The sequence below is a fragment of the Abramis brama genome (assembly GCF_963993115.1).
Source record: "Abramis brama genome assembly, chromosome: 10".
NCBI classification, from domain to species: Eukaryota; Metazoa; Chordata; class Actinopteri; order Cypriniformes; family Leuciscidae; genus Abramis; species Abramis brama.
The window spans coordinates 1,252,236-1,276,897 of NC_139972.1; the positions used below are offsets into that span (position 1 = coordinate 1,252,236).

At 39.4% G+C, this 24,662-nt stretch overlaps 1 protein-coding gene across 3 annotated transcripts in view; it reads right to left on the reverse strand.

The window, feature by feature from the left end:
• The window catches only part of LOC311091345 (NACHT, LRR and PYD domains-containing protein 3-like), a 256,345-nt gene that overhangs the window by 74,853 nt on the left and 156,830 nt on the right, over positions 1-24,662 (reverse strand). Inside the window, exons 1-4 of one of the 3 annotated variants that reach the window (XM_084127246.1) lie at positions 10,486-10,662; positions 10,106-10,202; positions 6,602-6,715; positions 5,618-5,743 (exon numbers count right to left, since the gene is read on the reverse strand). The exons of 1 other annotated variant lie outside the window; for it this stretch is intronic. In XM_084127246.1, the coding sequence (XP_083983372.1) occupies positions 5,618-5,743; positions 6,602-6,715; positions 10,106-10,155 (290 nt within the window). In that variant the 5' untranslated portion in view covers positions 10,156-10,202; positions 10,486-10,662. Of the gene's footprint in view, positions 1-5,617; positions 5,744-6,601; positions 6,716-10,105; positions 10,203-10,485; positions 10,663-24,662 lie in introns of those variants that run through there. One more of the 3 variants, XM_084127247.1, reaches the window with a different exon arrangement.

Genomic DNA, 24,662 nt, shown 5'->3' on the forward strand with positions numbered 1-24,662 from the left:
GAGGGGGTGATTTGTCGGTCCCTCCAGGACTCACACTCGGGTGACCCGGTCTGTCAGGTAGTGGTTCCCGAGGGGAGGTGTCACGCGCTGCTGGAGGCTTACCACACCAGGCTTGGTCATCAAGGGCAGGAGAGGACGACGGCACTCTTGCGACGCCACTTCTACTGGCCTGGGATGGAAGGGACTACGAGGGCCTACCTGCGGGGCTGCCCGCGCTGCACCCTGTTTAAAGCCAGGAAAGAGCCTCGAGCTCCAATGGTCCCCATTCGAGCCAAAGCACCGATGCATATCATCGCTATGGACTATCTGACGTTAGGTAGGCCGGTCGACCGTATTCAAAACATCTTAGTGATCACAGATCTGTTCACTAAATATGCCTGGGCCATCCCAACTCTGGATCAAACCGCCATCACAACCGCTAATGCCCTGTGGAGGTACGTCATCCAGCCCTTCGGGTGTCCTGAAGTGTTCCATTCGGATCAAGGGCCAAATTTTGAATCCAGGGTAGTGCATGAGTTGTGCCAACTGTATGGATGTAGAAAGACCCATACGACGCCCTATCATCCTCAAGGGAACGGAGGGTGTGAGAGGTTTAACCAGACGCTGATCGGTCTCTTGGGGACCCTGGAAGGCGACCAACAGGGACATTGGGTTGACAACCTCCCGGCGATGGTCCAGGCGTATAACAACAGCATTCACAGCACGACCGGCTATGCACCAACTTACCTGATGTTCGGAAGGCATGTGAGGCTACCAGTGGACCTATTGCTGGGGACTGCGGCAGCTGAGGAGGGAGGCAGCGTAACGGGGTGGGTGACCAGACACCATCAACGCCTTCAACTGGCCTATGAACGGGTCTCGGACCGAATTCACCAAGCCACAGCCAAGAACAAGAGGTTGTATGACCGTACGTCTCGAAGTGCACCGCTACTGCCTGGCGAGAGAGTTCTAGTTCGAGATAACCGCCGACAAGGAAAGGGTAAGCTCAGTGATCGGTGGGAGCCCCAGCCGTATGTGATCCAACGACAGCCGCATCTCGATCAGCCTGTGTATGCCATCCGTCCCGAAGGGAGAGCAGGTCCAGAGCGGGTGCTCCACCGAAATCTGATGCGCCCTTGTCCAAATTATCCCAAACCAGCTGTAGAGAGACCTCCGACTGAACCAGTGTGGATGCCTCCCGTGGTGGGATGGGCTGTGGTCCCTCGGAGACTGGGGTTAGGGCCAAGGCCCGAGGAACCTAATTCCCCGCCAAGACGGTCCCAACGGGAGAACCGGGGACAACCCCCAGCCAGGTATGGGGATTGGGTGTCCGGATCCCGTTCTAGGGACTAGAACGGTTTGGCAGGGGGGTATGTCACGGTGTGACAAAAATTAGAAAAGAGATTAAAGCCCTTGTGAATGCAGTGTTATTTGGAGACCTCCTGTGGACACCCGTCTCATTGCACTGCGAATCTGTTGCTATGGCAGCGAGGCCAATTGCCCGATTGACAGCAGGTGTGGAGTACTTACAGAGAGCGTTGTGAGAGGAACACGTATTCAGATGGGGCTTTAAAAAGAGAGAGGAAACAGACTGTCGGTGTGGTTCTCCTCCCGTGGGATACTGTGTTTTTGTCGGCGGGTTGTTTGTATTTGAGGCTGGGCTGTGAAGTGGGCGAAGATTGAAGCTGAGAAATGGAAAGGAGAGAGTGAAGTATTTGCCAACGAAACCCAAGGGATATCGTCAGCAGTGGGAAAGACGCAAAGTGATGAGTATTGGATTCGTTGTTTATATGCACTAACACTGAAGTGGTGTGGAGAGTTTGGAAAGCGTGTGGCACGAGTGAACTAGTACACCGAGTGAATTATTGATCTGTCTCCAACTTTGTTCTTCCTTCGCTGAGTGTGACGATTGCTGCATTCGTGTTCTGCTGTCTCTGAGAGAAGTCGAGCCCTTGCGAGAGACGAGATTCGATCTGGTGGGAGAAAGACCGTCTTTCACCCGCTGTCTCCAAGGAAGGGTTTAGACCCATCAAGTGCCCAACTTACCATTTTGAGACAGCCCGGCTCTGTTAATGCTGAATGTTTTATATGCTGCTGAACAGTTAAACCCTGCTACATTGTTACAGCGTACAGCTGAAGCGGAGTGTCTCGCTGAAAGCATCCTCTCCGCCTGTTGGTCCCCACACGCTCCTATTGAAAGCCGCTGCCCTGTTTAGAACGAGAGAAGGTATTGCAGCTGAATGTTTCCTCTGCTGTTGAATGGTTAAACCCTGTTGCATTGTTACAGTGTACAACTGAAGTGGAGTGACTCGCTTAAAGCATCCTTCCTGCCTGGTGGTCTCCACACGCTCCTATCGAAAGTCGCTGCCCTGTTCAGAATGAGAGAAGGTATTGCAGCTGAATGTTTCATCTACTGTTGAATGGTTAGATCCTGTCGCATCGTTACAGTGTACAACTGAAGTGGAGTGACTCGCTTAAGCATCCTTCCTGCCTGGTGGTCTCCACACGCCCCTATTGAAAGCTGCTGCCCTGTTCAGAACGAGAGAAGGTATTGCAGCTGAATGTTTCATCCGCTGTTGAATGGTTAAACCCTGTTGCATTGTTACAGTGTACAGCTGAAGCGGAGTGTCTCGCTTAAAGCATCCTCCCCGCCTGGTGGTCTCCACACGTCCCTATTGGAAGCCTCTGCCTTGTTCAGAACGAGAGAAGGTATTTCAGCTGAATGTTTCATCTGCTGTCGAACAGTTAAACCCTGTTACATTGTTACAGTGTACAGCTGACGTGGAGTGTCTCGCTCAAAGTGTCCTCCCCGTCTGGTAGTCTTCATACGTCCCATCGAAAGCTTCTACCCTGTTTAGAAAGAGAGAAGGTATTTTAATTGAATGTCTCATATGCTGTTGAACAGTTAAACCCTGCTACCTGGTTACAGCGCACAGCCGAAGGGAGCGTCTCGCTCAAAGTGTCCTCCCCGTCTGGTGGTCTTCACACGCCCCATCGAAAGCTTCTGCCCTGTTCAGAAAGAGAGAAGGTATTTCAACTGAATGTTTATTGTGCTGGTTAATAGTTAAACCCTGCTACCCGGTTACAGCGCACAGCCAAAGTGGAGTGTCTTGCTCAAAGTGCCCTCCCCGCCTGGTGGTCTCCACATGCCCCATCGTTGCACTCTGTTGCAAGCCACTGCCCCTGTTGAGAAGGAAAAGGAATAGCTGCGGCACGTGCCTCGATCGAAGTGTCTTCCTGTTGTCCAAGATTCCCTCACGTCCCGGCTAAAGGCTCCCGTTCTAACTGGTCTGGTACAAAAGACACCTACCGGGATATACTTACCTGTTTCCCCTCCTGGCCCGGTCCGCTCGCCACCTGTGTCCCTGTGCTTCGTCCGAGTTTGAGGCAACCGCCCCCTGGGTACTTACCTCTGGGGCAGCATCCGGGACTTGTTCCACTTCCGCCCATGAGTACTTACCTGGTTCCAGTCCGAATGGGGTCCGTATAACCACGACTTCCTCCTGAGTCCTGTAAAGAGTACTTACCCAGTGACCTACCTAGACGGTGTGAGTTTCCCCCCTGATCCCTCTCCAATGAGCTGCAGGGCCGCCACGATCGTTCTCCCCTCTACGACCCAGGGGGCTATCGAATTCCCTCTGGTGACAAGAAAGAAGATTTTAATTAGGACTTTTCAAATTATTGCTTTTAACTTAATAAAGAAACAGTTATTCCTTTACTCCTTTGTCTGTCTGGTCCTTGACACGCTCCTCGAGGTGGTACCCGGTTTCCAGGGGTGGGTGCAGTCTGGCTTGGCCCACCCCGACCTGTGACACTATGTAGTGTTTTATTTTTATACAGTGAAGTCTATGTAGTGTTTAATTTTTATACAGTGGAGTCTATGTAGTGTTATTTTTATACAGTGAAGTCTATGTAGTGTTTTATTTTTATACAGTTAAGTCTATGTAGTGTTTTATTTTTACAGTGAAGTCTATGTGGTGATTTATTTTATACAGTAAAGTCTATGTAGTTTTATTTTTATACAGTGAAGTCTATGTAGTGTTTTATTTTTATACAGTGAAGTCTATGTGGTGTTTTATTTTTATACAGTGAAGTCTATGTAGTTTTATTTTTATACAGTGAAGTCTATGTAGCGTTTTATTTTTATACAGTGAAGTCTATGTAGTAGTGATGTGTCGTTCGCGAACGATCCGTTCATTGTGTGTCACATGACAAATAAACCCAAGACTCGGAAGGTAAATTCCGATATCTTTGGCTGCATTATAATGATTTCTTCATTCAAAATATGATCGAGATTGCATTAGTGGATGTTTTCACTTTTAAAGCCACATTTAAAGCCACTTAAATGAACAAAATTAATCGAATAAAGATTCGTTCATTCATTTTGATGAACGAGATCGAACGAGAGAGTTAGTAAAATGATCCGAACTTCCCATTAGTGCTATGTAGTGTTTTATGTTTATATTTGTTCATTTAATTTCTTTCTAAATGTTTGCCACTTTTTATTTTATATTTTGTTACATTGTAAGGCTCTGTTTTTAAAATAGGGACATTAATGTTCCTATTAATTATTCCTAATAATTAATTAGGCTGTAATGCTCAGTCACTTGCAAAATAGTAAAACCAACATAAAAAAAAAAAGAATTGTGATAAAATCGTGATTTTCCTGAAAAAAATCGTGATATGATATTTCTGCCACATCTCCCACCCCTAATATAAAGGTGGAAAAAATCTCAGCTTACATTTACTTGATGTCAAGTCAAGTCACCATTTATATAGCGCTTCTAACCATTTATATTGTTTCAAAGCAGCTTTACAGTGAAAATAGGAAATTACAGTAACAGAGATTGTTTAGGCTTTACAGCAGCTCTAGAATAAAGTTATTGTCCAGCTAAAGTTAGTTTTGATTGATTCACTTCCGTCGCAAAGATCATTAGTTATTAACTTAGGCCTTGTTTACACTGCAGGTCTTGATGCCCAATTCTGATTTGTTACCTTTATCCGATTTTTTTTTTTACCGTCCATTTACACGTTCTTTCAACTGTGACCCATATCCGGTTCATGTGTTTACATTTGACATACTATCTGAAACATCGTGCATGCTTAAAGGGTTAAATTCTCTTGCACAGATGGGCGGACGCAAAATATGCTTGTTGCTAGCTCTGCGATATATGCGAAGTTCGCCAAACATCACCATGATTTTGAGGCGAAGGAGGACGAAAAGTGCCATCATTGCACATACGCTTCAGTTATTGTGTGTGAGAGAGATCTTAGGACTGGTGGGAGCATATTGTGTTTAAATATTGGCTTTAACGAGGAGCAGTGGGTCTGAAATTTTGTTGTGTACAACAATATGTTGTGTCAACGTTTGTCCACATTCCTCTCCTACGACGACACAACGTTTCCATCCGTCCCTTTGCAGATGCACGTCGGGGTTTCTCTCGTCATTAAACCGCGGAGACGTTGCATAATGCCTCAGAAAAAACGATCTGTTTACATGACAGTCGCACATATCCAATTTATTTCCACATATGAAGGAGGCCTGAAACCGATCTGAAACTGACTGACTTTGATAAATTATGCGTCTAATTCAAAAGTGTCATACTATAAGCACATATTTTATGAAAAAATTATATACCTGAGATTAGGCTGTTTGGCTCCACTCTTAAATACGTGTGGCGGATCCATAGACTGGTTACTCTTCATAGACACACAGCTGGACTCTGGGTTTGAGCTCTTCTGCTGGACTGAACTGGTTTCAAAACTAAGTAAAATAAAAAGCAAACAGATTTATAAATGTTGTGTACTTTTACTGGAAACTTCTGTCTTAGGAAAGAAGAGGGAGTGTTGTTACACTTTTGCTTTAGCGTCTGCAACTCAGTGTGTTTTGCATTGTTTCAAACTTTGATTATAATTATGAATTACTGGTTTGTAAATGTTAAGCATGATTCAAAAAATGTAACAAAGCGACAGAGAAAACCGGTAATATTAGGAATTATGAATTCAAAACTAACAAATTGAAAACAACTATATAATTATAGAATGATTCAACATCAACCACGATCACATGACTCTTCTCAATGGCACAATGGAGGACGAAGACTCAACCGACTAAAGAGACCAATGTTTAGCTGAGCTTTAAAGATAAACCACCTTACTGTACTCTAGTAACGGTGCTCTTGCTGTGAAACATCACTGTTCTGACCAGACACTGTGAAGCAACAAATCTGAACCAGCGGTTAGAAAAATCTGATCAATTTTACACCTGCTCCATTATATAAAAGTGGAAAAAAACTCAGCTTACTCTTACTTGATGTCATTGCTAATATTAGACTGACTGACTTTGATAAATTATGCGTCTAATTCAAAAGTGTCATACTATAAGCCAGTGGTTCCCAAACCTGTCCTGCCGGCACCCCAACACTGCACGTTTTCTTTGTCTCCCTAATCAAACACACCTGATTCAACTCATCAGCTCATTATCACATGGGTTAATGAGCTGATGAGTTGAATCAGGTGTGTTTGATTAGGGAGACAAAGAAAACGTGCAGTGTTGGGGTGCCTTCAGGACAGGTTTGGGAACCACTGCTATAAGCACATATTTTATGAAAAAATTATATACCTGAGATTAGGCCGTTTGTCTCCACTCTTAAATACGTGTGGCGGATCCATAGACTGGTTACTCTTCATAGACACACAGCTGGACTCTGGGTTTGAGCTCTTCTGCTGGACTGAGCTGGAACAGAGAACAGATTCAGTTTAATCCTTAAAGGGGTCATATAATGCCATTTTTGTACAAGCTAATATGATTCTTTAGGGTCTAAATTAAAAGTTTGTAATAAACTTTAATTAAAAATTCTCATTAATATTGTAAGAAAACATTCATTTTACCTGGTCAAAAACAGCTCTGTTTTCAGCACGCCGTTTAAGTGCATGTGTCTTTAAATGATAATGAGCTTTGCTCACCCCGCTCCTCTGCTCTGTGGGCGTTTGCCACAACAACACACGTGGTGTGTTGCCTTAACAACAGTTGAGGGTAACGTTATATTTTGAAGAATGGCAGCGGGAGTCTCTGAGGACACTGTGCAACCGTATCAATTTGAACCGGAGTTGGAAAACAGGACGTTTCTGAATGGTTGGTTAACGTAATGTCACTTTGATCTATCTTTGTGTGTACTGGCAGGGTAGAGTAGTGAGATACGAACGCTATGTGTTTACTGATGTATACGTTACTTCATTGACAGATTGATGTTACAGCTAATGGTCATGAAAAACTTTTTTTCGGTAAATGTAGGCTTGTCAGTGATGCGTAACGTTATCTATGCAGTGTTGGGTACAACTTTCAGGGCTGAAGCATTAACATTTTACTGATCTGTTTAAAAAATAAGCAGTCTGTGAGACTATGACAGTTATTAGGCACATAAACAACACATACTCAGACAGGAGCTAATACCTTTTTCAGTGTTCTCGTTTATAAAGCAGTCTGGTGAGAAATGATTCGCGCAAACATGAAAGCATTGATGTTGATCGTGGGGAATATTCCCTTCGAAAACAAAACTCAGCCACTGCGTCTTCAGCAGTTCGGATTTAGGAACATCAAAATGATGCTGTGTTCCTTATTGCACCCAAGAACAGAACACCACAATCGCTTGGACGCCATTCTGCTCCAGCGTATCAACAATGGCGGACTATGATGACAGCCGATTAACAACCGTGGGAGGGGCGTCCGACCGTGTGACATCACACAGTCGAACGGCTTGATTTGAGACGGGGGAAAACATATAAGGAGATAAAAAAAAAACACTGGATGGATTTTTATCATTGTATGATGGTTGTGTACAGGCAATGCCAACACACATTTCAGTACAATCAACTTGTAAAAGTGCATGTACCATTATATGACCCCTTTAAGATTATTCTGTTCATTCTTTATGATAGGAAACATATTAACAAACATTCATCTTGCATCAAAAAGTACTTTAACCCCCTGAGGTCGGCGGTATCGCCGGCGATACCAGGTCGCTTTTTTTTTTACCAGTGTAAAAGAAACTCATAAATAGCCTACTCTGTTGACTTTTTCCATAGAGTTTCATACATCAATCGGTTCTGTTAAATGTGTATTATTTTTGTGTATACTCACAATAAAAACAAAGTGTTGTGCTTTTTGCCAAATAAAGAAAAATAAACGTGATGCGAGTTCTGCCTCCTCTCTGTCAGTGTAGTCCATTCTGAAACGCGTCCGAAAATGAACAATAACTCAGCGAATACTCAGTCAAACAGGCATGCAGACACACAGGCATGAAGCTTGAATTCTTTTCTCTTAAATGAAGTAATTTATATAAAAAACAAATATTCTCATCTTGTGAAATCTGTATTAAAAGAGAGCGATTCCAGTCGACCTCATTACAACTAATTCAAATGTAATGTGACTCCGCCTACGGAGACCGCGCGCTATTCAAACGCAAATGGCTGAGGCAATCCACGCAATCCTGTGAACGCCCACATATCAGCTCGAGAAACACAAGTTTATTCAGATCATTACTTGTTTACACCATCTCACAGCGCTGTGAGGAATAACAATAATGAAAAAAGTACCTCAGAAGTGCGGGTATATCGAGGAGCGAGCTGAGGAATACTGTAAGTTTTTTTTTCTTCTCACGTGAATCGGGTTTCTGTTTATGAATGAATGAACAGCAGAGATGCGCGCTGTTTACCACAGCTCGCAAAAAGACAGTTTAAATTTAAATCGCGTGTGTGAATGAATGATGATGTTTTAGCAAACTGTATTGCTATACTGAGATGAGTAAAAATCGACGGAAATATGTTGAAATAAAATGTAGGCTATTTGTATAAGCAATACGTATTAAACTGCAAATTAACATTTATATGCCCTAATATTTCATAAAAACAACGTTACAGTCAAGCGAAATATGAAAGACAACATTTTGTTGACTAGATTTGAGTACAGTTTTTACTGTAGAATATACTGCCACATCAAATAAGCTTTTATATATATATAAACTACTTTTTTGTCAAAAATAAAGTCATCAACTAAGATGTTAGCTGTTCCAATTTTGGCTATATTCAAACTAATGAATACATATGATAAAATGTAGGCCTATAATAATTTTTTTTACAAAGAAAGAGTACACTTGAAATATTGTTGAAATTTTAATTATTGTTGTAATTGTAACCTTTTTAATAAAATAGCAAAACATATTTACAAGATAGATGTAAGCAAAATCTTAAATGGTCAATGTAAGTCTTCTTCTAAATATATCTTTTGTCCTTGCATTGTGGCTCAGTCAGTTTCACACCTGAATGAATGGCTAATTATGCAGAGTCATTATGCAGAGTCATTATGCAGAGTGGGGGGGACATTGGATTCCAAGGTGTAAACCACTCCTCGTTCACGCCCACTCGCATATTGGCTTTCCAAGCAAAACCTGTTTTACATCAATTTAAATCAATGTATTGTTTTATGTGAACGATAAAGCAAGACTATTTTAATATAATTTTGAAGCCAGAACTCGAAGGAAGAACATCCATTAGTCAAAAGTCTTATTCATGCATATTTATTATGAGTTTTGTGGTCTTATTTCAGCAACTTTCATTTTTATTTTTTCCAATAACCATGCATAAGCATTATTCTCTTAAAAATAAAAAAATACACATGCATGGTGATCACATATTTTGGTAGCCCTGTTTGTGCTATATAGAGTGAATTTACACCTTTGCCATTAACATGTTTATAAATAACTGAAAAAAGCACAAATGTCAGAGCATGTCAGAACACCTCCAGGGCCCAGAAAACACCTCAGACTCCAGAGGGTTAAGGAAACTTTATGATCTTTTTATTTAACATTTCATATTAGGTTTAAAGGTCCCATATTGTACATCTTTCTGAAGTTTTGTTTCAGGTTTTGATGTCCTTAAGAATATATATTTGCTGTATAAGTACCAAATAACATCTCAATATATATTTTACAGCTCCTTTCTCATAGTCCCTAAACCTCTGTTATCAAGAAAAAAGCCAGGATTTTTTTTTCCTGTAAACCGTTTCTGTGATCTGTGAGATCTTTTTCTGTGATGTAACACAATATTTAACAGTGTTTGTTGAAAGTACCTGCATCCTGGAGGAAAATCTCCATCTCTGGATCCTTGTGAATCAGCCATGATGAAGATACAGGAGAATCTGATGAGTTTGATCTCCTCCACTGACTCTGAATTAAGAAACATTCACACACTAAATTAAATGATTAAATTAAACAACCTTCATTATTTAGCTGAACTGGAGTGTGTGAGAAAAAGGATCATGTGACTGCGTCAACTGAAGCTCATTGGGCCTTTTCACACACAAACAAGTCGACCGTTGGATTTAGAATTTATGAAAAATAGAAGTGAAAGAAACTCTTAATTAAAGATTTTATATCAAACAAACAATCACGTAAAATGTCCTCCAGAGATTCATATTAATATGAGGAAGTCATACACATGAACACTCACCCTGATCAAACTTTTACAAGATACAGGATCTGAAATCCTCCAGATTTAACATCATAAAGATACACGTAGATTCCTTCTTAAACGTTTCTATTCAAAACTTTGATGCTCTGTTTTTCCGTGTCGTATTTGTATTTCTCCAGCTGAAAATGGCGACAGGAGAACTTACTTTCACTTTCTGTGTGACGAGAGAGAGAGAGAGAGAGAGAGTGAAGGTGTTTCTCAATGTCAAGGATACTTCCTTGGCAGGACTGGTCCTTCCAAGTCACTTCCTTCAGAGGCTAGGCAAGGCTCCTCTTTAGCATTCGGAGAACACGTAAATGGAACAGGCTAACAAGTGCACGTTAGGGATGGGCGATACCACACTTTTAGGATTCGATACGATACCGACACTTTTTCTTGCATTTTCATCGATATCGATACCGTTCATTTCTTATTGGCAATTTTTGTCAGTAAAAATATTATTACATTTAAGACAAATCACAAGACAAATACAGACCATATACAAAATTTATTATGGTCAATACATAATAAAATAAAAATGAAAATAAATAACATAAATATGAATGAAATAAATTAAATATGAACAAAAACATACACATTTTCACTTTTCTTATTTCTCAAAAAAAGAAAAAAGACCAATCTTGGTAGAAAAGCTAAAAGAAAAAAAGAAAAAAAAAGAAAAAACTAATACATCATAACAATGTTATGTTTCGAGCCTCTTTGTAGAAGTAAACATGTAACACTTCACTGAAGCAAAAACAAGATGTCATAAAGATCACAATAAACTAGGATTTACTTATCCTATAAACCTGCATAACAAAGGCAGTTGTTCCCTGAGAAAATGAACTTGGAAAAATGGACTAGAAAACTGTCTGACACCATCACGCCTTTAGTGCACTCGAGATATGTCGTCACACTTTACTGAAGTTTCAGATTGCTGTTCAGAAAAAGTATCATATTCACATTTTTTGCTTTAAGAAGATTACGCCTCTGGCTGATTATTTCTCCAGCCTTAGAGAAGAGTTTCTCTGCTGGAACAGACGTTGCAACAGTTCCGAGGTATTTTTTCGCAACTTTGTTCAGCAGTGGATATGTGGTTTCATTTTTTTTCCACCACATCAAAGGGTCCTCACTCCTTGGGATCACCTTTTCCTCCATGTATCTTCTCATTTCAATATATGCATCTGTGTTTGCTGTGCGTTTGCTCTGAAAAGCCACAATCCGACTGTCAAACTCCCGCCATAATTCCTTGGATGATGAACACTCAGCAGGTGACCCTTGTGTCACTTGTGTCACAGTTGATGCAGTCGCAGCAGCTTCATGTCTGGTTGACTGCGTTTCAGCGCAAGCCAGGGCTTGCATCTCTGTGATGATCCGTGATTTAATCATTTCCACATTTGCAGAATCACAGAACACAATGTTTCTGAAGCGAATGTCCAAAAAGGTGCTGACTGCAAGAGTGTGGTTGCGTTCAATGTTTTGGAACCGTCGCTTGCATTGTGCTTCAAGTTGTGAAGCCAGACTGTTACTCTGCCCAGCAGATGCAGTTGCTTGCTGGAGAAGAGAGACCAGAGGTATGACTTTGGAAATTGTTACATACTGCTCTGCTGAAATCTCCTTAGTGGCCTCTTCAAAAGGCCTTAGGACATCAATGGCCTGCCTGATGTGGGACCATTCTCCATCACTTAGGCACATGTTGTTTCTCCCAAGAAGACAAAGTGCAGTTGTGATGGCTTGTTGTTGTTCATACAGTCTGTCAATCATGTACAACACCGAGTTCCATCTAGTATCCACTGCTTGGATTAGTTTATGCTGTGGCAAGTTCAACTGATTTTGTACTTCTGTTAGTTTGTCAGTCGCTCTGGTGCTGTGGTGGAAGAACCGAACAATAGCACTGCATTTCTCCAAGCTGGACTCAAGACTTGTGTCAGCCTTAATGGAGTCCTTCGCAATGAGGTTGAGTGTGTGAGAGAAACAAGGAATATGTTTCCAACCAGTTTTACGCACAGCAGAGACCATATTGGCTCCATTGTCTGTAACAACTGCATGAACCTTACTGGTGATGCCACATTCATCAGTTATTTTTGTGAGGAGTTCAGATATATTGTCTGCTGTGTGCTGCACAGCTACATAGATTGTTGTTAGATTGCAAGACCGCATCTGCCAGTCCTTGTCAATAAAATGTCCTGACAGAGTCAAATAAGCTTCGGTGGTTCTTGTAGTCCACAGGTCGGTTGTTAAAACCAGACTGCTTACTGATTGTATGGAGTCCTTTACTGTTGTTTGTGCTTGCTCGTACAGTTTGGGAATTTCACCTGTCATCATGGATTTCCGACAAGGGATCTGGTATCGGGGATCCACCAACTTCAGAAAATGCCGGAAACCTTGATCCTCTACCATTGAAATGGGTTTCAAGTCCTTCACAATCATTTTGGCCAGGCCCATTGTGATATCACATGCTCTTTGAGACTCATCTGAAAAGGATAAAGTTTTCACGTCACTTTCCAATTAACTGTCATATCTGAATCGCAAGAAGCTGCAGAAGCTTGTGATATAATTAATGAAATATGAAATTATGTTTTCCAAATGTAATAAATCATGTTATAGATTAAAACCAATATCCCAACATCATAGTTTTTAATATTTTCTTTTCAATGGAAAAAATAAAACTGTCATGCAAAGATGAAAAATCCCCAAAATTGTATCTCATATTTTCTTATCTTGTTTTAATACTCTGAGCCAGCGATTTTCAACTTCAATAAATTCCCCTTTAAGGTGTGGAAATTATTTGAATTTCGGATAATTACTTAAACAAAATATTCAGTAAACATTACTAAAAACCAAGGCCTGTTTTAAGTAGGCTAATCAACATCTGGACAGTAACGTTACTGGATATAATTATCCCCTTCACCTGAAGTGTCTGTTAAAATTAGATTGTGATCGTAATATTTATAGACTTTATCACTCCACTGTCAAGTCTGTACCTGGATACACTTGGCTATTTTGCAGACTCTCGTGCAGGGTCTTCTGCCGGACTGCGGGTGGTGCAGGAGACTGGACTTTCTCAGCAGCCTGTCTTTTTTCAAGCTCACTGTGGCTCTCGGGGTGCGTCGTCTTTAGATGTTTGAATAAATTACTTGTGTTGATGCTGTGGGAAACTTTTTTATCACACACTTGGCACCTTGCCGTGAGTTTATCGACTGGTGAAAAATAACACCACACCACGCTTCGTTTTTTGTCTGCCATATACGCTTCTTTCCCTCCGGCTCCCACTTTCGTGCTGGGCTGGTGGCCTTGGTTGGCTGTGTGTGTGTTGTTGGCGGCTGTGTCGCACAATGTCGCTCATTCAATCGTCTCCTGTCACGTGACATGGGCCAGCTCAATACGCTGCCAGGTACAGCCAGGGGTGTCCCGGCACATAGTAATTTAAGGAAGTAATCTAAAACAGCTGAAAGTGATACATACACCCCCAATTATAATTTTTTTGTTTATATCGATATTTTTTTAAGGAAATCGATTGCGCAAATGAGTAGCGCGAGTATATCGATCTATCGATACCACAGGATCGTTACGCCCATCCCTAATGCACGTCATTGCGTCATTACGTCAGTGAAAAGGTCCGCTTTCACTGCTGAAAAATGGAAGTGCAAACGTTACTGGTTTGGTTGCTGTACAGCATTTTTTCTGATATGGAAATGGAGATGGAGATGGTGAGGCAGCATCGGCGTCAGGCTCGCAGGAGGAGAATTTTAATTTGTCGCCACCTCTGCCATCAAAGACGTGGGATGGTAAGTAACGTTAACGCTCTTATCATTAATTTAAAAATAATTACATCCATTATGTTATGGGTCAAATTGACCCTCACTGTTTAAACATGCTTGACAGTCAAAGAATCAATATGATTAAAAAGGAGTTTATTGATTTAAAACGATTATATTGCCTGAGTGAACAGAACTGCGTCCATAGCAACGCTCTGTTTTTCATGGCAACGGTGTGTTATACTTCGCAGCGGTCTATTAACAAGAAATAACAGACCGGAATTCAACCAAGCCATGTAATAATATTTGATATTTAATATATACAGTATATATATATATATATATATATATATATATATATATATAATTTAAGAACTATTTGTTAAAGACTTATCTCACAAACAAGATTTTTTTTAATTTCCCCAACTAGGCTTTTTTTTTACCCTATTGAGCAAAATGATCCCTTCAGTCTTTCTCTCCACATTTTGAACATAATGTATGTGTGTGCTTTCTGCATATTTATTGCATTCAATACAAGTGGTACTGGTTTTACTGTCTTGTCGAGATGAGCAGAGCTGGCATCTTTTCCATTGACACTTTTATTTTGAAAAAATAAATTGACAAATTGTCAAATTGACCCACAACATAATAGGAGTGTTAAGCTTATTGACTGGTAACATTCTAGCTGTTAAAACACATGCAATTCTAAAATATGTGATCAACAAAAAAAGGCTAGGCTATATGAAGTAAAAATTACAAGGTGAATCACCAGTAAATGGGAACAGCTTTAAATCCCCCCTCTGCAAATCAGTTGAGCCAATATGTTTAATAGTTTAACAAACATTAAATAATAGCAAAACTGAAATTATACTTAAACCTTCCTCTCTTCTTCATGTTGTATAGGCTTGGCACTTCTGTGCCACAGTGCCAGTACTGCAGCAGTACTATGGAGGGGAGGACACTCGGCCAGACTTCAGGCTGGGCACAGAGGCCATGCAGCAGCTGATGGTGGCCCTGAAGACTGACAGGCAGCACGGATGGGGCCCGACCCTGGAGACACTCGTGTTCCTGTTCTGGCTGGCAACCGGTTCAGCCTATAGAGTTGTCTCCAGGGTCTTTAGCATGCCTCTTCCCACAGTGCACAGAGTTGTCCACAAGATGGCGGATGAGGTGGTGGCTGTGCTCCCCCAATTTGTCCACTTCCCTCGCACACAGGAGGAGCTCCAAGTGGTTGGGGATGGTTTTGATCGCTTGGCTAATCACCAAGCATTTGGCAAGGCAGCAGGGGCAGTAGACGGCTGCCACATTAGAATAAAATGTCGGCCCTGATGGTCATGATTACAACAACAGAAAGCTCTTCCCTTCAGTGGTGCTCCAGGCAGTCTGTGACCATCAGTAATCAGTGCAGTTTTGTCGTAAAAATATACATATTTAAAACTTTATAAACGAAAATAACTGGCTTCCGGTGTCGGTCGGCGCGCGTTCATGGAGATGGATGCTGGCATATGACGTAGGACGTAGCGCAGGAAGCGTTGTGACGTAGAACGAGCGTGACAGCGCAGCCAGAGAGCAGAGCAAAACAAAACTCTACGTCACGACGTCATCCATCTCCATGAACGCGCGCCGACCGCCACCGGAAGCCAGTTATTTTCGTTTATAAAGTTTTAAATATGTATATTTTTACGACAAAACTGCACGGATTACCCTCAGAAGGCCTTCGTTTATCCCCCTGGAGCCGGATGGATTATTTTTGAGAAGGATGCATGTACATTTTGCGACTTGAAGCAGCTGGACCCCATTGCTTCACATTATAACCACTGAAAGATCTAAGACATTTTCTAAAATAACTGAAAATGTGTTCGTCTGAAAAAAGATTGACATATGCATCTCGAACGGCTTGAGGGTGAGTAAATCATGGCTTAAATATCATTTTTGGGCGAACTATCCCTTTAATGATTAACAACTACTAAAGTCACACTATCTTCTGTGTTCATGTTTTTTCTGCCTTGTGCACAGGTGGTGACGGCGTGTGTAATTTTGCAAAACATTTGTGTTGGTGTCGGGGATGTGCTGGAAGAGGTTGTGGAGGAGGAGGACAATCAGCCACGCCTTGAGATTGGTAAAGAGACGCGCGTTCACAAGAGCACCACGGCGCATGCGTGTGAGAGCAGACGTTATTGTGTAAATGCCGTAAATGCGTTGGACATTAATATTTAGTAAATAACGTTTTTTTTTGTTTTTTTTTTGCAAAAGCACTCGTGTCGCTTTTTTTGGTCTTTTATTAATTAGTTTTGTTCTTTTGTTTATTCTTCAATTTGTTCACTCATTTGATCATTCTTTTGGTCTTCTGTATTTTTTTCTGTTTTTTGACCATTCTTGAATTTATTCTGGTCTTTTTCAGTTTGTTTTTATCTGTGTAATTTATCATGTTTTTATTTTATTTGTTAATCCTTGCCTTCATTTGTTCAGTTTTATCTTTCATTTATCTTTCTGCAAACGCAGCATTCCTGATAATAAATCATAAAGAGGACTTTGTTTGATCACATCTGTATGATATGACATAAGTTTGTCATCAGCCAGTCATGTTTTTAATTACATTTAGTCTTTTAGCAGATGATTTTTTCAAAGCGATCTACAAATGTGAGCCTGAAAGAATCAGATAAAATTAAACCATACAGTAAAACCATTGTACATTTTTTAACAGTTTTAATAAAAATTTTTTTAAAAAAATGTATGCACTGATAACTTAATTTAATTTCCTAGCAAGCAATCATTAAAACAATGTTGAGTCGATGTTGATGCATCAACACTAACTGCATTGAATTAACGTTACAAAGTTATGTTAGTTTAATATGACTTTTTGCACCCGGAATTAATGTTGAAACAATGGTGAGATTTCAACAAAAAATCAGCGGTAAAGCCATTAAATCAACATTACACTGTGTGTGATTCTTCCAGCGAGTTTATCAAGTTTGTTTATTTCTAGAGCACATTTACTACCGGCTTTTGGCCAACCAAAGTGCTGTACAATAATCACAACACAATACACATTGAACCAACAACATCACTAGAATATATCAGAATATGGTGCATTAAAAGATAAGTTCAGGTAGATTACACATTAAAAGCTAATCCAAACAAATGAGTTTTTAGCGCTGTTTTAAACTCAGATAGAGTGGAAGCCAGTTGGATAGGAAGATTGTTCCATAGAGTGGGGCCCACCACTTCAAAAGCTCTATTTCCCCTCTTTTTCAAGCGGGTTCTCGGAATACGAAGGAGGGATTTATTTCCTGATCTAAGTTCTCGATTTGAAGAGTATGGGTGAAGTAAATTCGATAAATAAGATGGTGCAAGATTATTTAAGGATTTGTAGACTAGTAGTAGAATTTTATAGTCGATTCTATATTGAATAGGTAACCAGTGAAGGGATCTCAGAAGCGGTGTCACATGATACAATTTTTTACCTCCCTTCAGAAAACGTGCTGCTGCATTCTGAACAACTTGTAATCTCGAGATTTGACTCTTAGAAACCCCATAATACAGAGAGTTGCAGTAATCTAGCCTGGATGTTATAAAGGCGTAAATAACTTCTAGAGAAGCATTAGATTGGAAAGATTTAATTTTGGAAAAAGAGCGGAGGTGAAAGAAGCTAGAGCCCACTATCGAGGCAATTTGCCTATCAAATTGTAAGTTGTTATCAATCACCACACCTAAATTGCGAAGTTTTGCTGAAATAGTGAGATTTAAAAGATCAAGGTTAGGTAAATATTGTCTGCTATGTTTGAAGGGACCAAAAACAATAGCTTTCGATTTATCTGAGTTTAAAAAAAGAAAGTTTTTTGAGAGCCATGCCTTTACATCATTCAAACATGCTGATAACTTGCTAACAGCATTCTCATTTCCGCTGGTCAAAGGCAGATAAATTTGCATGTCATCAGCGTAACAATGGAAGGCTACATTATGTTTCCTGAAAATGGAACCCAAGGGAAGTAAGCACAAGGAAAAAAGAGAAGGTGCAAGAACAGATCCCTGTGGTACCCCACAGGATAGCTTGCGTAATGATGAAGTAAAATTTCAGATTTTAACAGAAAAAGTTCTGTTTGTTAGGAAAGATTTAAACCAGTTTAACACTACCCCGCCTAGACCCACATAAGACTCCAATCGGGAGATGAGAATTCCGTGATCGACAGCATCAAAAGCTGAAGACAAGTCCAGCATGATTAAAATGACAGAAGCTCCCGAATCAGTAATCATTAAGATGTCATTTAAGACACTTACAAGGGCCGTTTCAGTACTATGTAATGATTTGAAACCTGATTGGAAAGAAAGACTGAAGTTGCAGAGAGACAATTTTTTCCATCACCTTAGAAATAAAAGGAAGGACAGATACGGGGCGAAAATTCGCTAATATAGATGTATCAAGTGAGGGTTTCTTTAGCACAGGAGTCACTGTGGCCCTTTTTAAGCTATCAGGGATAAGCTCTGACTGCAAGCATTTGTTAAGTAAAGTTACAAGGCCAGGTCCTACAATATCAATTAATAACTTCAGATAGCGGGGGTGCATAGTGTCAAGGGGGCTTGAAGAGGTTTTTAGTTTTAAAACTATTTCTTTTAATGAAGTTAGGGAAATTGAATTAAAAGTAGTCCAAGAAGCCAATGGACTAGTTGAGATCAAATTATCATCATTGGTATCTTGTATTTGAACTCTTAGATTTATAATTTTAGTCTCATAATAATTTTTAGTATAATAACTTTAGTAGGATTATGGAAAATCTGTACAGAGGGATGTAATACTGAATTAATAATCAAAAAAAGAACTTTGATGATGTTCCTCGATTAAATTAGAAAAATAAAGAGACTTGGCTTTCTTAACCCTCTGGGCTTCTTCGTAAAATAGTCACACTTAGCTTCCTCCCGCCCGAAAACGGGCGAAGCCTTAAAATTTTACTTTACTTTTTCCCAGGATAACCAATCAAATATATTTTTGTTCTATAATGTTTTCTGATTATTATTTAGAATTTTTTGAATTTTTTATGATACTTTGCATTAATTATATAATTTTTATGAGCTATTTTTTCCATTAGAATTAATATATATATATTTATTTTATTTATTTTATTTTATTTTTCAATAAATGCAACATTTCACATCAAAATAGAGTGCAGGCCTAAAAAAAAAAAAAATTCAAGTGAGAAGAGCGCCATCTAGTGGCTTCAAAATGTATTAATTTGTGTCATGACCTATAACCGGCTATAGCTTTTTTATTTATTTATTTGATTTATTCCCATTCGGAAAGAAAAAAATGTATTACTAAGCAACCACTGAATGGAACAACACAAATTATATATCATTTTAAAGCTTATGATCTCAGCTTTTTAATGCATCTAACTCCTAACGAGTGCTGAGTAATCCCTCTAAAACCGAGTGTACCGCCAGCAGGCGCCACCTAGCTGCGAAAATATTCTTTACCATATTTTTAAAAAATCTTGCCTTGAATAACACAAAGTTGATGTCATTTGAAAGCTTAGAGTCTGAACTTTACAGTGAATGTATCCACTTTGAAAAACTCTTAAGTATTGTTGAGTTATTTGCTGATAAATAGAATTTCTTTTTTTTCATAATCTATAAAATAATGTACTGCAATGTGTTAAAAACATCATACAGCTCATGAAACATTCTCAGATAATTGAAAATGGCACTTAATGTTTTACAGCATATTATTACAATTAAAATGAGCCCAAAATTAACATAATCTATTGCTTTTATGACAAGATATTCTTCATGGAGAAAAAATTGCCCATGAGGGGGTGTCAAAGACTGTACAAAAAGGCTGTCTCTTTTCCAAATGCTGTAACTTTTGATTCCTTTATCCAAAAATTATAATTATAATTTTTTATCCAGATGCAGCTAACATGTAGGGGGACTTCACTAAAAAAGAATTTTCCTCCTACCTTATTTCCTTCCTGAGTTATTCCATGACAAATAAGAAAGATATGCAAAATCATAATAAAAATTATATATATATATTGTCTTTTATCCGCTGTTTCTTGGCAGGACAATGTCCAAATGTAATGTAATTTATATTTTCAAAAAATTTAAAAAGAGTTCTTTCAAACGATACCTACCTTTTAACTCTCCTTGCTATAGTTTTGGAGTTATTATGATTATATAATTTTTATATAGTTTGGGGCAAAATTTGCTGTTTCAGTCTTACCAGTTCATTTCTCTCTGTGTGTGTGTGTGTGTGTGTGTTTGTGTGTGTGGGTGTGTGTGTGGGGGGGGGGGGGTGTCTTATTTGCACTCTTGATGTTTTAGAGTGTCACCGCTTCATTGCTGTACACTTTTTTTCAGCACAGTGGCTGATCAGTAGCTTGTATCACCAAAAGTTTCTCTGAGTTTTCCTATTTTTTCGTATTTCCCATTCATTTCCTATGTCGCCCGTTTTCGGGCGGGAGGAAGCTAAGTGTGACTTTTTTTTTTACTACCCTTTAACATATCAGAATCATCTCCTTGATTTTTTTGTGTTCATATAGGTAATAAAACAAAAGTCACCAAGTTTCACCCCCATCCGATGAAGCAAAAAAATTAAACAATTCGAAACGTTCAAGTTTTCGCCCGTTTCCGGGCGAAGAAGCCCAGAGGGTTAACTGCACTCTGATATGTCCATAAACAATCTTTAAGTATGGTAGAGGATATTTGAAGTTTGTCTTTCTTCCATTTTCTTTCTGCTTTCCTACATGATTGTCTCAGGTAGCGAATATCTTGATCTATCCAAGGCTCAGCTTTACGTTTCAGCTTTTTATAGGGTGCAACAGCATTTAATATCTCCAACCATACAGTGTTTAAGGATTCAAGATGTTGCTCAACATCTAGATCTGATATTAAAAATTCATAGGACACTGAGGAAGTGATTTCATTATAACGTTCAGTGAAAGCCTCGCAAAATCGCGGTGAATACGCTCGAACCTGTTTTAAGTCAGAGACAGTTTTGTAAGGAATAGCTGGAAGAGACATTTTAAACATGATAGGAAAATGATCAGAGATGGGTAATTCAATCACTTCAGTATCAATTAATGAGAGTCCAAAGGACAGTATTACAGTTTTTTACGATTGTTTACACACTAAAATAAAAATTTCCACACAATTTGCAAAATTCTACTCCAAGGAGCAAAACACCTCCACAGATTTGCACAACATTACACACAATGTCTGCTTCACCCTTTTTGCAAAACATTACACACAGTGATTTGTAAAACTCTACACACATTTTCACACCTTAGACACAGTTAAGGATTGTGAGGTTACTTCCTTGTCATTACAAAGCCCCGGATTGCCAATGACCACACTAATGAACGAATTGGATAAACACAACCACCAGGTGTGGAAGCACACATATGCTAATTTGAAAACGCAGCACTCAGGTGTGCTATAAAAGGCAGCAGGTGAGTTCACCTGTCTTCAACAAAAATGGAAGGAGCTAGAAGAAAAAGAAGAAGAGTGAGAATGAGAGGGGGAGCTCAAAGAGGAGATGAAGGAGATAGAGGAAGAGGAGAAGAAGGAGATAGAGGAAGAGGCCCAGGTAGAGGAAGAGGAGAAGAAGGAGATAGAGAAAGAGGAGAAGGAGGTAGAGGAAGAGGAGAAGAAGGAGATAGAGGAAGAGGCCTAGGTAGAGGAAGAGGAGAAGGAGGTAGAGGAAGAGGCCTAGGTAGAGGAAGAGGAGAAGAAGGAGATAGAGGAAGAGGAGAAGAAGGAGATAGAGGAAGAGGCCTAGGTAGAGGAAGAGGAGAAGGAGGTAGAGGAAGAGGCCTAGGTAGAGGAAGAGGAGAAGAAGAAGATAGAGGAAGAGGAGAAGAAGGAGATAGAGGAAGAGGCCTAGGTAGAGGAAGAGGAGAAGGAGGTAGAGGAAGAGGAGAAGGAGGTAGAGGAAGAGGTAGGGAAGGACTTATGCCATTGAAGACATAGCCTGTGATGTGGATGAAATCTTATGGCCTGATCCAGCCAGACGGAGAGATGATGAATAGTTACAGTATTCTTGTTGCTTTTACAGTAGTTTTTACAGCAGTTTTACAGGAGTCAAAGTGTATGTACTTCATGCAGTAATTTTTATTTGTCTACAGATTTTATTTGTTTCACTGATTTCATTGTTGGTTGATTACTGTAACTGATTATGGTAAGAAATACTGTGTAAGTATTGAAATAAATACTTGAAATATTCAGTCTGCAGCATCAGTGTTGTGCAGTGCTTTGTAAGTTTATAGTAGGCCTATTTGTATACATTCTCCCTATATCTCAAACTAATCATGAAGAATGTTGTGGGTATGTCACTATTTTTTTTTTTTTTGTCATCTAAATTATCCCTTACATAACAATGTCTGGCCAAAAATCTAGCACATGCTATTTCCTAAAATTAGTTTTTTTACAAATGTGTTTTATATTTATCACAGCTGTGTGTAACTGGCTGCAATAGTGTCTGATCATTGAGGACTGTGTTGGTTAAATGAAAACTAATAGCATTTTCACAAATATGTGTATATGTTTTGACTGAAGTGTGTATGTTTTGACTGAAGTGTGTCATTTTGCAAACAATCTAGGAATTATGCAAATTGAGTGTGGTGTTTGGATAATTGTGATTCTGTTTTGAAAAAAAGAACCCGGTTTTCAAAATTGCGTGTAAACAATTGAAAAAAACTGTAAGTCCAACATATGACCACGGTTGTGAGTGGGTTCTTTAACCCACTGCACCAGATTAAAAGAATCAATGATATTCAAGAACTCCGATGCTAAGTGATCCGAAGCACAGCATACATGTACATTAAAATCACCTAACAATAAAATACGATCATATGTAATAATTAAATCCCCAACAAGCTCAGTGAATTCTTCCATAAAATCCTTCGTCAGATGCGGGGGTTGATATATTAAGGCTAGGACAATGGGCTGAGTCCAGTCAAGTGTTAATAGTTGAACTTCAAAGCTTGTAAGTGTAGCAGGGATATGTTGTTACACCAGATTATTCATTTTATTTGTTTATAGTATTTAATTTTATTCGTTATTATTGTTTGTTATGGGGTATTTTATTTTGAAAGACTATTGTGAGCTCATATTAAAAGTAATAATCACAGTATGCACGTCGGCTGACGTCATACGTAGGTGAGAGAAGAAAATTGCGGTGCAATCTAGGTTCGTCCTCTTTCCGGCGATGGTGTTAGTGGAGAGAGGTACGATCTCACGAGCTCTGTACATTTCATGTTTCAGTATGTTTCATAAGTGTTCACTTCATGTTTAAACGATAAAATATGTGAAAGTATTCAAGCTGATGTTATGTCAAACTGTTCGTTCGAGTTATCAGTGTGTTAAATTAAGTTTATGAGTTTAATTAACGGGTGAACAGCGAACTATACAAAATGGCGGCGCCAAGTGTGTATCGTGTGCGAGACATGTGTCGCGTGTGAGAGATATAAAGATAGATGATATATATATATAAAGAGATATATGTATATGGTTATAATGAGATGTATTGTATTATGAAGATAACAAATCTTATATTAAAAAGTGAAAGTATATGTGTTTTAATGATTAACTACCTGGTACATTTAACGTACATTTTTGTGGTTAACAGGCATTGCAGAACAAGCAACGCTGATTGTGCCTGTGTGTGTTTTGTTTACTAATACAGGTATGTTAATTGATGTCTTAAACACTGTATTTCTGGTATAAATGTACAAAAATGCATACGAATTTCACTTTATATTATTGTTTATACTATTATATTATTATACTATATATGATATTATAATATTGTTATATATAATGTAAATGTGTGTATGTAAATGTTATGAATGGTGCCCTCGCTCTTTCCGGCGATGGTGTTAGTGGAGAGAGGCATTGCAGAACAAGCAACGCTGATTGTGCCTGTGTGTGTTTTGTTTACTAATACAGGCACTACAATTAAATCACCCGCATCAAAAACTAGTTTGTGTGGACAGTCCTTTATTACTAAAAAAAAATTACACAACGCAGAGGGACAACCGCTAAATAAGGTTAATGGAGGGTAGCATTTGGCAGCATGCTCCAAAACTTTCTTTAACAATAACAGCTAACCCTCCACCCCTACCAACAGGACGGGGAGAGTTATAAAAACAATAGTCATTTGGAACAAGTTCAGAGTACGGGCTCAAATCTCCTACCTTCATCCAGGTTTCGGTGATAAACATAAAATCAAAGTTATTAGGTATAATAAAATCATGTAAGATAAATGTCTTATTGACCAAGGAGTGAGCATTGATCAGCGCCATTTTAGGAGGAGGCAAAATGCTGTAGGGAGCTGAAGCTTTCCTCAGAGGGCGAAGATTTGAAGAATTTACTCCCATCGGACGAGGTCGAATAATAATCCGAGTGTCAGAATCCTGTAGTAGTCAA